At 40.5% G+C, this 14693-nt stretch overlaps 1 protein-coding gene across 4 annotated transcripts; it reads right to left on the reverse strand.

Annotated features, from left to right (window-relative positions):
• Positions 1-3706: 3706 nt before the first annotated feature.
• LOC147615646 (uncharacterized) lies at positions 3707-7754 on the reverse strand. Of its 4 annotated transcripts, none has more exons than XM_086778172.1 (8): positions 7597-7754; positions 6740-7019; positions 6458-6639; positions 5258-5426; positions 4940-5142; positions 4709-4834; positions 4469-4608; positions 3707-4311 (listed from the first exon to the last, which is right to left on the reverse strand). In XM_086778172.1, the coding sequence occupies exons 1-8, from the start codon at positions 7625-7627 to the stop codon at positions 4090-4092; spliced, it is 1353 nt and encodes a 450-aa protein (XP_086634298.1). In that variant the 5' UTR covers positions 7628-7754; the 3' UTR covers positions 3707-4089. The 4 variants fall into 4 exon arrangements, with proteins under 4 accessions (XP_086634298.1, XP_086634297.1, XP_086634300.1 ...); XM_086778171.1 differs by having other exon boundaries at positions 5258-5429; XM_086778174.1 differs by having other exon boundaries at positions 6740-7354; positions 7597-7753.
• Positions 7755-14693: the final 6939 nt, after the last annotated feature.

Here is a 14693-nt window from a genome sequence, read left to right on the forward strand (position 1 = left end):
CTTTCTCCAACAATCAGGGCTCCAATTTACTCTCCATAATCTGTTACAGTGGGTGACATTATCTTCACTAACCCTTAGGGCACTGTACAAAACTCTAGTTATACCTTTGTCTAGCTTAGAGCCATTAAACCAGGTCCAATCCTTAATCCAACAAGTATCATCCACAGCAATGGATGTCCAGCCTTTTTGCACTTCCTCCAACACATACCTAACCAACTGTGCTTTTCTATTAGATAGGGCAAGATCCATCTCCAATTGCTCTAGCTCTTTCCATCCCACTGAAACATTATCCCAACAATCCTCAAATCTCCTCAACCCCTTATTATTCAACCTTTTGGCTACTCTAGGATCTTGTAAGGCTGGGGGGTGGGGGGGTTGAACTTATGAGTCCACCATATCCCTAAGCACAATAAAGAATTCCCTGAAACTCTGCCACATCCATCCCATACCATGAGTTCCAATACCTCTTTCCATTTAGAACACATCATCCTTTTCACCTCTTGTTAACACTTCTAAATATGCTATCATGGTAGACACTAATCATGTTTCTATATGCACATATTTTTTGTCACGATTGTTCTATGAATGATGGATTGGAAAGTAAAAATAACTCAATGAGAAAGAGCCATAGAGAATGCAAGGTATGTACTTTAAGCTTATAAAACTATAAAAAGTAACAAAATTATTTTTTATTATTTTCAATAATTGATGTTTATTTGAATGGATTAGTGAAGATGAGAAAATACACGAGTATGAAGCGTATTGTTCTTGAAAAAGAGAGAAAAAATGAAGATAATAATTATGATTTCATAGGTTATATTTATATACTTGTTTTAATCCATTAATTTGATTTTTTTAAATAGAAGATCAAATCAGTTTATGGTTCAAATGACAAGTCAAGTGATAGTGATGCTCTTATATTGACCAAAGATAAGAATGTAAGTATGAGTAAGCTCTTTAATTGTTACTTAGTGTATATTTTCTTTAATACTACATGTAAGCATTAACAAGTAACGAGACGGACACAATTTTTCTCAAATATTTTGATACGGCAACCATTAATAATATGTAAATAGTTTTGAAAGCCACATATTCTAGACTGGAAGTCTTGAAGACATGAGGGATAACCTAGTCTCTTGGTTGCTTGCCAGCAAAAAGGTCAAGCAAAATAGGCAATCCTCACATGGTTTGAGTGTAGAGGATGTAGTTATAATACCATAAGGCTTAGACCTTCTAGAAAAACTTTTTATTGGAAGCCCACTTTACATTATTGGTATTTTTAGAGAAAGTATTCTCACTATTTTGGCATGTTTAATATGGATTATGTTTGGTCTTTAAGAAGTTGTAATATATCTAGAAATATACTCTTTTCTTTTCATAGATCACTAATCTCAAGGTGATTTATTCTCCATTGAGTACATGTTCTATGTGTCTTCAATTATTCATCATTCAAAAGTAATGTAGAATGTCTAATGTCCAATTTGGAAAAATTAAATGTATCTATATTTTAGTATTAAATATAAACAATTATTAAATTATTTTAGCATAAATGATAAAAATAAAAATATGATTATTTATTAGGTATTATGTTAGATATAGATATGCTAAATAAAGATTTTACAATCCATATAATTATAGTAAACAAACAACAAAGAATCATATAATTAACTAGGTAAATAAGTAACAATGTATAGAAAAAAATTGTATATATGTTTTTTTTTGTTTTTTAAAGATAAACGATCCTACCAAAATATTTGCTATATAAGAATAATTTCCTACATAGAAAAAATGGCATACTTGGAAAATTTTACTACATAGGAAAAAAAATCCCCACATAAGAAAAATTGTTATATACAAGAAAAATTTCCCGCATAATTTTTTTTTTGTTATGTAGGAAAAATTTTATAAATAAGAAACTATTTCCTAGCTTGTCTATTTATAAAACATTCTATTTTCCCTAGTCCCGACTTCCTACATAACCACCAAAAGTTCCTTATGAAAGACGTAGCTTTTTTTTTTCTGGAATTACATGTCCGAGGCATTTAAGAATTTATGAAGGTATTAACTGCTAGTAGTGTTGATTAGCAATCAAACTCTACAGAAAGAGTGAGGCGCTCACAAATTAAAATTTGATTCATGACAGTGCGGAACTTACGAGCAAGAACATGACCCATTCATCACTTAATGTTTCCCACCTACTTTGCTGCTTCTGTTTTTTTTGTTTTTAATGCAGATTAACGCCGGATTAACGTCGGCATTAATTAGCTTCTCAACGCTAGTGTATTACATTATGGTTCAAAGCTCTCTTCCTACCCTCCTTGTAAACCATAGTCCACAATCGCTACGCTGTTGAGATTCCTAACTGGACAGGCAGGCATAAACTGATAGGTCGACTCTTCGCATGCATGAGAGAGAGAGAGAGAGAGCTCTTCTCGATCGTGTAGACAAGGACACGAGTCCTCGACACGCTCACTCTCTTTTCTGCATAGGCATAGACAGAAGTAGATGAGAGATGGAGGAGGACGTGAGAGAGTCAAAAATACAAAGTTACTTACATTTGCTGCCTCTCGTACACGAGAGAGAGAGAGAGAGGGAGAGAGCCAAGCGTAGCCTGCTTCGCCACACGCAGAGAGAGGTAGGTCCTCAAAGGGTACCCCCATTTTGCCCAGCCAGTTGATTGGTAGAATCAAGACGAATCTTTAGTTCAATTGAACAAAAAAAAGTCTTTGAAAGCCCCAAAGCACACCCCCCCCCCCTTTCTCCCTCTCTCTCTCTCTCACAGTTCGGTTGTTCGATTAGATTAGCACTCTTTTTTTGCACCTTTCCCAATCTATCTGGACTTAGACTATAGGCCAATCCTTCGTTCAATTTGGGCGTGGCCTGTAGACTAAGTCCACATAGATTTACTTTTGGATAGCTAGCTGGAAATTACATATACCCTTTAATTGCTGTTTTTTCAAATCCCTTTGACAAGGTTTATTGCATCCCTCGCAAATCTAAGCAATGAGTTTGCTTGTATGGAGTCACTATCCACTTCACTGTTACACATCTAGATATCAAAAGTGTGCGATAAGTGTTGAACAAAATTAGTTCAAGGTGGAGTAATGGTTGACAAACGGAAGGTTTGTAATTGTAAAAAATTGCATATATCCTAATTCCATCTCTAGACAGTATGATTCTAGCCCTGTGGGTCAAATGAATTTTTATTAGAATCCATTCATCACTTAGTGTACCATGAAAAACCATCATATGACTTGAGGTGTCAAAGCATACACACAGCTTCCTATGGCATACGTCTTGGTTTCAAAGTGGAGATGTATTAACCAATTATAATATGCTATAAATTCACGCTACCACATCCGTTTAGCTTCACCATTCACAAGACACGTGCACAAATTAGGTTCTCTCTGATTAATTAGTACAGTCATGGTAATTCAAGTGAGCTAAGCTACTGGCATCTACGCACTGTGCATGCGTGCGTGAGTGCGTGTCAGCTCCAACTATTTAGAGTTGAGTACATAATCCAGTAGATATGACCTTAGGACACTTGGCTTGGTGTGCTTCCATAGGTGTTGAGTTTAAAAACTTTGGAAGGTAACCTCTTCATGAGTATAGCCTAAATGAATACAATGCATACAGACATGGTAACACACAAGTACACAACAATGCGGGACCATAAAACAATATTTTGAAGTACGCTAAAACATTTAGGTAACTTGAACTGTATAAGATTCTGTACCATTACATGATGCATTCCCAAGAAGTGCTGATTTTTGTAAGACACCACACCTGACTGCCAAAGCTCTTTTACACAACTCATAGCATGTAAGACTTTGTACACCTACATATGTTTTTCTAACACAATTCCACTGTTTGGTATTCTGTACAAATACATACACACACACACACACACACCATGAACCTAGCTATGGAGTCTGGACCGTTTATATATGCATCCAAATCAATGCAACAGCTTTCAAAATGACTATGATGAGGCTGGATACAGAACAGTCGTCACCTGTGGGACAGGCATCTCTGTACATGATGGTGGGCTGGCGCCTATTTTATATCGAGCCTCACAAAGTGTGTTTAAAACCGATGGTGGCCTCCATAGTCTCTTATTTTCTTGTGCCACTTCCATGAATGCTTTCGGCCCAAGTTTTTGAGCACTGGGCTGAACTTCCAACCATGGACGGCACATTTAGCTGTCATAACCAAGACCATAGAGAACAACCAGGAAGCAATTATGATCAACGGAACACGCTGGCTGACATCAAGATCATTCCATCTGTCTATCATTGCACCCCACACCTGTACACAGACAGACAAAAAGGTCTAAATCATCTTTATATGCTTCAAGCTAATGGCAATGTACACACACACACACACACACACACACACACACACACACACACACACACACACACACGTGCATACATATAAGCAGGGTCAATGGAACGAAGCTAACTCTATGAAGTTGTAAAGCTGCTGTTGATTTATATGGCAGGTTTCTGTCCGCCCGCTCCAAGGAAAAGTCCAGCATGTTCAACAAAACAAGGTCATTAACAAGGTCTACATCCCCAGGATGCACATATCTTTCACAAAAACCTGCATATGTCACATAGTTATATCGTCATCGTCATACATGGTGCCCACAGACAGGCATTCCATACATGTCACAAAAGATCCAGGCATGTATGCCACTCACATGATATGTCGAAAACTTGGTCCAGAGGGGAAACACCAAAGAGCTCTCCAATAAAGATCCTCGTCAGTACACGATCTTTTGGAGAGAGTTTGTCCCCATGGGTCATAACCACGACAGGTCTATCATCTGCAATTTGTTTTGTTTTGTATAAGACAGATGTACTTTTTCTGTTTGAAAAGATGGAAGCATTCACACACAGCTTTACACCAAAAGAAGTCATATAGACCTCACCCTTGAATGATAGAAATGGGCTTTTGAATAGTGTTGCCAAGTTCTCTAAAGCAAGCAAGTCATGGCTTTCTCTCATGCTGTAAACGGAAAGAGCGTTCACAACAAACACAACAAAATCCACTCTCCTCTTGACTGTCCAATTAGAATGCCCTTGCCGGCCTCTGCCTTCAAAAGCCTCTCTAATAATTTTGCTGTCAGACGGTCTGCAACAACACCACCACACCCAAAGAAACAAATAAATTCTCCTTAAAGGGAACCATAATACAAACACAACAGCATATGACAGGCTATCAGTAATGACCACCTCAGCAAAATCACCTGCAAACAGCATCTCCGTGGCAAATGCCATCTGTCATCCACTTTTTGACAACATCAAGATCTTCGATTACTTTGTTGTCAGATAAGCCTCGACTATCAAAAACGCAGAAATGCTTTGCATCTTTGTATAGGAAATATTCCTGCAGGAACAAACTGCCATTGCCCATTTCTACTGTCATAAGAAAAACAAATCACCCAATCAGAGAATATGTCAGTTTCCAAAAACATAAAACACAAGCTAATGGCGGTAAGGGTATTTACAGACAGATCCCCCACACAGGGTCTTTACAGACAGATCCCCTGCGTTTGGACGGGGGAGTTCCTCCACCCATGAGAGTCAGGACTAGGTTAATCCATCTCAAAAAAGCAATTATCATCCCTTTTACATGTTAAAAGGGGCTGGATACATACTAAGCACCCATCAAGCACCTTTCTGGGTGATTATTGAGGCTGTTTTATTGCTGGGACAGGCACCTTCCATTTACATGTGAGATACCTGCCCAAATGAAACCTGCTGATGGTACCACCAGCTTACACCCCTCGAGCTGGAACAAGGACAGCCATATCTGGCCCCATGGGACAGGCAGGTGAAATACGGCCACTCAGATCTTTTAACTAGCTTGCAACTTTCGCTACCCACTGGCCTCCACGGCAAGCAAACAGATCCATGTTGGAGGCATGTGTGTAGAGAGTGCACAGCCTCTTCCTTTAAACTTGCCTGCCCATTGTCCTGTCACTTGGGAACGGGCATACAGCTAGTGTGTATCTGGCCTAGTACACACTGATCACGTCTAGGTGCCCATCAGCACCTTTTTGGGTGATTAAATCATGACTGTCTGTTTGCTAGGACGAGCGTCTTCCCTTACAAATGTAAGATGCCTGCCCAAACAAGACCTGAGCTCACACCCATCAAGAGCTGGATCCTGGGACATGGACATCCGCCCATGATACAAACCAGTAGTCTTTTTCAGTAAGCTTGCGTGCCCACTGTGCTAGCACTCTGGGACAAGCACACAGCTTGTATGTATCCAACCTAGTGCACACTCCATCACCTACTTTTTTTTCCAGGAAAAAGATCCTTACAATTAGTTAAAGAGAAAACAGCCACAAAGGGCTAAGTACAACCACGACACTCCATCACCTACTTAGCAAACTGTGTATGCTATGAAGAGCAATGGTGTGGTAGATGCAACCACATACCATAAGTTTGAGCTCTGTCGAAGCCACTCGTTATATTGTCTAGTACCCGAATCATGTTGTTGATAAGACTGCTTTTCCCAGCACCAGAGGGTCCAACAATTAACAAAGTTGTCACTTCAGGGACGGCAAAACCTTCCCGGCTAATGCCTCCCACTTCAAATAGCCCATCTCCTGGTCTGTAACTGCAAAACTCAGAAACATTTGCAAGCAAAACAAGATCCTTACTGCCAAGTCATATCAAACTTGTCAGCTGTCTTTACAGGAATCATGCCCATGGCTAACCTTTTTATCTTGTCTCGCATATCTTTGAGGTTCTGGCTGCTCTCACGCAATACCTCATTCTGAAGCTGGATTCGCTTCTCCATTATCCCCTCATTTCTCGTCCTCTCCGAGATGAATAGACCTTGAATTTCTTCATAAACCCCTTGCCCTGTGCTACTGTCAGACTTGCTGCCATCCATGGTTTCGGGCACGCAATATCCGGCCTGGACAACCTGTCCCTTACCAGCATCACACAACCGCCCTTCCAAAGAGCCATGTCTGCCTGATGGCTGGCTTCGTTCTGCACAGATGATATAAGAAACCATAATCAATAAACTGCTTCCAGGATAAGTATGAAAGCCAAACGACACGATGGCTGGCTACAGCATATCCCTTCTCACTTCATGGGGGATAGATAAAATCCGTGCTACCCGAGGATAAGGCAGGCTACAGCATATCCCTTCTCACTTCATGGTGGATAGATACCCGAGGATAAGGCAAGGGTTCCATGTACAAAGACGAGTCAGCCCCCATATACATACATCACCCACTCATTCATGATGAAAGCTGATTCTACATAAGCTAGGGAGATGGCTCTTCTGTTGTTGCTGGGTAACATCTACGGTAATACAAAACCTGGGACGATGAGAAGATGTCAAAAAACCAATGATTGGGCAACAAATCATCATCATTGTTACAGAAACAACAATGCATGAAAAAAAGCCATTACTTAGGCAGAAACAGATTTTATCCAAATAATCCGCAACTAGAACCCTAATCTGCGCAGAAAACCGGCGGCAGAACTATAAACCCTAAAATGAAGCCTAGCCTTTGTAAAAGAAACTTCAATCCTAACAGATACGGGTGAGGAAAAAAACCTCCTCCCATCTTCTCAGATGACGAACTCATAGCCCCAGCTTCGCTAGCTTAAAAGAGAGATGCAGCTTCTTGGCCTGCAAATGTTAAGTCACAGCTACTGAAAAGTCCTGTGTAAATAAGGGGGGGCTTCGCAACCGTCCGCCCAGGTTTACCCCCCTATAAAAGCTGGGCAGGCCAAAAATGGCTGGGACCGTCCACCCTGCTTTCACATGCGAGGTGGACGGATGGCCGGAAAACATTTTTGCGATGGAAGAATCTGATTGGCCGCCATCGACAGACATGGGCGAGGCTTCAGCGCCGCCCATGAGACGATGACACATGGATAGTTGTCCGCTTGCTTGTGAAAGAGCTGAGACCTTGGTGTTGCTTATGAAGAATCCACCCTCATCCGACTGGACGATTGTGAAACCCCCCTTTAGAAGTATCCACACGGAACGGCGTGCAAGACCTGAGCCATGGAGTTGTGCGACGTGTCGGACTCGTTGTGCAAGGGTGCGCCACCAGCTTCGTGAGGGCGCGGGTCACCAGCTTCAAGTGAGTTAGTCTCTCTCGTTCACATCACATCGTGGTTGGCTTGCCATGACATTGATTTTATGAGCGGTTTATGCTTTGGTGAGTATTCATGCTTATAAAAGGTTTAAAACCTTATAGTTTAATGGTTGTGGTTGGCCGACCGTCCATGTATAGTGTAGAAGCATGAGGGGAGGACCTTATGAAAGGCCACCACCTTTTGAAAGAAGGTGGTTTTTGAAAGGAGGCGACACGTGGAGCCTTGAGAAGGCCACACCAACGAGCACCATTGCCATAGGGCTGGTCGGCACGTAACATCGCCATCAACACACACAACACTGCACTCGGTTGGCTGCAGGCGCTATAGGCCGGCTGCTCTGCATCGGGTTGGCATGTGCGCTTCACCACGGTGAGGAGGCAGCAGGGCTTCTTGTCAAGGACTGGTCGTGCTTGCATACAGATAGGCTACATACAGGCTAGTTAGTGCATCGCGTTGTTCTCCACCTTCATGCACTAGGTCTACACCAACGTCCAGGTTGTCGCAACCACCATCTTCAGGCATAGGCGGCCAAGTATCCACACTCCTCGGCAATAAGGTGGTTGTGCATCTAAGGTAGCCAGCCACCTGAGGCGCCTTCTACACATTATCACATAGGCGGCTAGAACCAACAAGGATACATGGATGAGTGGTTACATAGAAGCGGAGTCGCCTTCATGTAGGTAGAGGGTCTACATGGCCAAGACTTAGAGAAGGGGAGTCTTAAGTAGTTATGCACTAGCATCAGCATAAAGAGGGTTCACAAGCAGACCGGACTATCAAGAGTACATTGGGGATCAAAGTTGTGTGGGGCTTAAAAGGCAGGCCATGTTGTCTTCTTGGTCTAGCCAATACCTCGGTTGATTCAAGTGCATCAAGCAAGCTATTGAACACCCTCAACATCAACATAAGTATATCATGAGCATCAAGTACGAGACGACACGGTAAGTGGGTTCTTGGCAACGAATTGACAAAGTGGAAAGGGAAGTCTGCTTTTGATTTGGTTTTGGTACTTACTTCATCTAATCAGGAATATTAATGAATACAATCTAGCACTACATAGAGAGTTGTTAGGTTAGTGTAAATCACTTCCATGCATAAAAAGAAAAGAAAAAGATTAAGTGGAGTGGAGTGAAGTGTGGGACCGTAGTGAAGACTTGAGATTCAACATTACGTTGGGACATATTTTGGGATCCTTGTTATAGTGGTATCAAAGCTACACTTACACTTAGAGGCTCTGTTACAATGGTATTAGAGCCACAATCACTCTCATCTAGGGCGGGTAGCCTAGTTGCACACTATGGAAGAAGTAGAGGGTAGAGATGAAAATTTTGTCAATGCTCAAGAAGAGGTTAGAGAAGACATAGCTGCACCATTAGAGGAGGTAGCCGTTCCATCTAGACTTAGTCTTAGGCATAGGGTCCGAGACTTAGAGAGTGCGAGACTAGCCTGGTGGTTGATTTGAAGGCTGGGATGGAGGCACAATTTGATGAGTTGAGGGCTACTTTAGGATTGATGTCTATTGACTTTGCAATGCTTAACCTTCAGGTAGAGCCAATGCAAGAATCAAATTATCCAATGCAAAAAATAAGATTGCAAATTTGGAGAATCAACTAAAGGTGGCCCAACTTCGAGGTGTGGTCTCTACTTCAACAAATTCAAAGGTGAAACATCACAAACCTGATCCATATAATGGACAAAGAGATGGTAAAATTCTTGAAAATTTCCTTTATGACATTGAGCAATATTTTGTTTCTATTGATATAAACACCAAAAAGGATGGCATCTTTCATGATTCCACATATTTGGCAAAGGATGCCAAGTTATGGTGGTGACATTACTTGGATGATGTAGCCCAAAGTAGGGATACCTTTACTATGGCCTCTTGCGCTGACATGAAAAAACATAATTTTTACCAATTAACAATGAGTGGAAGGCTCTCATGGCTTTGAGTTTACTTGAGGATAGGACCACTATCTGAGAGTACATTTCTAGCTGCACCTCATTGGTGTTGGAGATAAGTGACATGAGTGATGCAAGCCGGTTGTTCGCTTTCATTAGTCACCTGCAACTGTCCTTGCGAGGGACGAGTTGCAGAGACAAAATGTGAAGGATCTACCCAAGGCCTTGAGAGCTACGGATAGACTTATGGATTGGAAATATCAAAATAGACCTAATATTGCCAAGTTTTGGGAAGTATTAATTAATTACTTGAAGAGAGGGAGCCTTATATATGGGACAATAGAAGGCTTAGATGTTAGACCTTATGGTTATTTTTATTTTTATTTTAAATCGACTATGTCAGGAGTGTTCGAAGCATCGGTTGTAGAGTATCTAGAGTCTTCGTTGAAGGCTTTAAAAGGGAGGTGTGGCTGGTATTCGAGCTAGGGCAAAGCCCCACGCGCGCGAGAGAGAGAGAGAGAGAGGACGTGAAGCATTGGGTCGTTTTTTTAAATAAAAAATCGAAGAGAGTTAGCTGGACAAAGCTACGAAGCTTAATTAATTAAACATTAGATTCTTAATTAATTAATCGAGCTCATTAGAGCTCGATTAATTAATTAATGGGTGTAGCCCGAATATGGGTGTAGATAAGAAGGGAAAGACTTTATACCTCAAGGGACTACGGCTAAGAAGTAAGAGAAGGGTGCAGATACTTCTAATGGATCGGTGGCACATCTACATTAAAGGCGTCTCTGGCGTCGTCCTAAAGGGAAGTCTACTCTAACGGCTAATGAATCTCATCAAAGCGAGAGAAGGGTGCGTATACTTCCAACGGAGTGGCAGTACATCTACATCAAAGCCTTCTCCGGCATCATCAGCAAGTTCAAAAGGGAAGAGTCTACTCCAAAGGGTAATGAATCTCAATCAAGTAATTAAAAAGACATCTTCTAATTTTGTTGCTTTGGCTACTTCTAAACTTCCATGTTTGATTTACGGCAGCATGCACTATGCGCATGACTATTCTATGAAGCACAGTATGACTTCGATGTCTAAAAAGACTGAAGGTGAAGATGGTGTAACGAGAATGGGGACTTTGTAGCTTTCGACTAGAGGAGCCTAAAGGTGTGGTGTGGCGAATTGGTAAAATGAAGGCATAGCTAACGACTTAACCATGCCATGTTTTGGCACTTCTAGGGTTGATAGGGCTTAGTTCTACTCTCATGATGATATTAAAAATCAAACGTTGAATATTATAATTCTTAGGCTCTCACCACTCACTCTCACAAGCTTCCTTGGTGGTTGGGGAGGCTTGGTTTTGAGGGGAGGGGGGAGGGGGGTGGGGATGAGTCGGACTTGTTTGCAAGGGTGCATTGCACCCGCATTCACATGTAGTGCATCGCATTCACGTTTGTCGTATACACGCAACGCAACCTCCGTGAGGGCACAGGTCGCCATCTTTCGGTGAGTTGGTCTCGCATTTGTGGTTGGCTTTCCATGACATTGAATTTATGAGGGGTTTATGCTTTGGTCAGTATTCATTTAGTGAGCTTGTCAAAGGTTTAAAACCTTATAGTTTAATGGTTGTGGTCAGCCGACCATCCATGTAGTATAGAAGCATAAGGGGTGGACCTTATGAAAGGCCACCACCTTTGAAAGGAGGAGGCACATGGAGCCTTGAGAAGCCCTCCTCTCAACACACACCGACGAGCACCATCACCTTAGGTGCCTTCTACACATTATCACATAGGTGGCTAGAACCAACAAGGGTACATGGTTGAGTAGTTACAGAAAAGGGGAGTAGGTAGAGGGTCTACATGGCCAAGCGGCCTCCTCTTTTAAGGTAAAATTAAGCAAAGAGAGTCAAATTTCTTCAATTGATGAAAAAATTGATGTGATTAGGTGTTTTGATGCATCTAGATGCTCTCAAAACACTCAAAAACACCAATTTCGACTACTCATATGATCAGTTTAGACCCCAATTAACACATTTTCTATTTATTTTTTCCTCTTGAGCAAGATTAATCACCCTCAATGATAAAAACCAGTCTATTGAGAGAAATTAGTCAAATTCAAGGGTTTTTTTTATAGTTTTAATTTTTTTTTGAAAGATTAAACTACTACTCCTAATGCTTGCTAACACTCTAATCCAAACAATTTCAACAACAAACACACAATCAAACTAAAATTAATGATCTTAGTTCTATGTTTAACACTAAAGAGAGCTAACATTCACTAAAATTTGCATTCTATTGTATTGTTTGATGCAATGGATACAAAATAAGTCTAATACAAACTATGTGCAAGCCTTATAAGAACATGAAAAACCACAAAAACAACAAATTAATCTAAAAAATAAGCAAAAAGCATTCTTTTCAAAAATAAAAAAAAGAACTACTCTACACCAAATCTCACACAAATCACTATCAAATCCACATCTTTTTCATGGGAAACCATTAATCAAGATAATGGGCAATGGATTATGCATATATTAGAGGCAAAACGATGAAAAAAACCAAGGGATGGCTCCTTAAAATGTTATGGTTCACCCTAACCCTCCTTGAAACACATCCAAAAAGAGATTACCTGGTGAACCGCAACTATCGTGAGGATCTTTCCAATGGCCGAGCTTGAGGTCTCCAAGCTCTACAACTCTTTGAGAAGCAATTCCACTGCACCTCCCGCGAGCGTTGCACTACGGTACTCGTCCCTCCTGTCACCTCACTTCACTTACACACACTCGCTAGCATGCATTAGGGAGAGAGATTAGCAAGAGCAAGACTCAATTGCACAATGGAAGAGTATGTTGTATTATAGAGATATTCACTTATATACATGGCCATAAGTGTTCACACTCACTTAAACTATGGCCGGTTGGGCACTTTAGGCTCATAAGAGGCCTAATGCAATTACAATGACTACTCTCATAATATATCCATGAAGTACAACACTTTTTAAGACTTCATCCTTACTTGCTACCACACACTGTTGAAGTGGGAATCACCATAAATATTACATCACACCATTACGGGTGCCCGTCCAAGTTATAAGCTTCGAACACTATTGCTTCATATCTTGAATGTATGACCCTTTGGTGTATCTATCGTGACTCCTTGATGTAAGATAATGGCGGTGGCTCTTGTTAATCCTAGAATTGGATTAACACAAAAATGAAAACATGTTTATACACCAGCCAAAGATACTCAATCATAATGTGAGGGAAGCTCTCTCTTAGTCATAACCTCTGTGGGGGGACGCCCATTATTTTATTTTGGATGCACCTTTTATTTATATCATTTTCCAAGATTAATGTATCTAATCTGATTTGTGTGCTTGTATGATATAGTTAGGATTAATGTGTTTAATCGGCTATGTGCATTGACTAATATTATTTTGGATGTAAGCAATGATTTAGTGGTAGATTATATGTTAATTACGGGTGAAACATGCGTTGGTCCACTATGAGATATTTTGAAAGACATGCAAACACCTATTATAGTTTCATATTTTGGTATTAGTATTTTTGTAAGGCTAAGGCCTCAAACCTTTTTACATACCAATTAGTATTTTATACTTTTGGTAGGTCCAAGAATTTATATTTGTAGCTTGCTATATTTTTATAAGAACTTTTATGCTCAAAAACGTAAAAACACTTGTGCTTTATTTTTGGAGTTATCCATTTGAAAAGCAAGCTTTTAATACATATAAATATGGGTAAGTGGTACAAGATCCACATGCATCTAGGGGAGATTCAACCTAATCTTGTGTCAACAGTGATCTCTTTCCTATCTTTTAAGTTATCTTGTTTATTTAATTTTGTTTATTAAGATTTATGCTTTTAATTTGTGCAAGTTTATGTTATGGTCTAATTTTTGTGCTTGAGAATTAGAATTTCTTCTCCAAGTGTCTTAAAGATCTTGACAATGGTATTCCAAGCTTAGGGACCACCCAAGGAGAAGATTTTTTACACAAGTATTTTGAGTAAAAGGATTTAATTTTTGACAAATACTAAAGCTTCAAACAAAGAAGGAATACTTGCTTGGAACAAGGCAAAAGGGAGAAAGGTACTATCAAAAATTGCTTGTTAAGTGAAAGGTTAATTTTCATGCTTTTGGGGACCATTGGGCAATAGCACAAGCACTTTGTCCATTAGGCAAAGCTATTTATCCACCACCTTTTTCAAAACCGCTCTCTAAAACCACCTCCAAAAACCACCATTTGATTTCCTCAGCCTCTCTGAAATCCAAGCGTATGGATGGAATGTGCAAGGATTGAGGATTCTTCTTCTACTCTTAGAAATTCAGAAGCTTCCTACTCTAAGAAACCCACATTGGACACTATGGAGAGATTCACAAAGTTTTTTTTCTTTTCCATTCTTCCATATGCCCTCTCTCTCTACGCACTGCTACCCGGATTATTTTTTTCTCCCTTTTTCCTTTTGTGCTGCCCGATGACTGCCCTTCTCTCTCTTCACTGCCGCTAGCATCGGTCAACTTTTTTGTCATTTTCTCTCTCTTTATCTGTGCACGCCAGCCACCTCTTTTCCCTTGCCATAGAGTTTTAAGCTTTAATATTACTAAAGCTTTTTCAGTCTATCATTGACCATGAGAC

Source organism: Cibotium barometz, chromosome 39 (assembly GCF_041138505.1).
Source record: "Cibotium barometz isolate CiBa-2024 chromosome 39, ASM4113850v1, whole genome shotgun sequence".
In the NCBI taxonomy this organism is placed as follows: domain Eukaryota; kingdom Viridiplantae; phylum Streptophyta; class Polypodiopsida; order Cyatheales; family Cibotiaceae; genus Cibotium; species Cibotium barometz.

Coding starts and splice junctions, on each gene's coding strand:
- LOC147615646 (XM_086778171.1), bottom strand. CDS start 7,627: ATGAGTTCGTCATCTGAGAAGATGGGAGGAG. Junction 5,430..6,457: donor CGACAGAGCTCAAACTTATG/GTATGTGGTTGC, acceptor TTCTTATGACAG/TAGAAATGGGCAATGGCAGT. Junction 5,143..5,257: donor CACGGAGATGCTGTTTGCAG/GTGATTTTGCTG, acceptor GTGTTGTTGCAG/ACCGTCTGACAGCAAAATTA.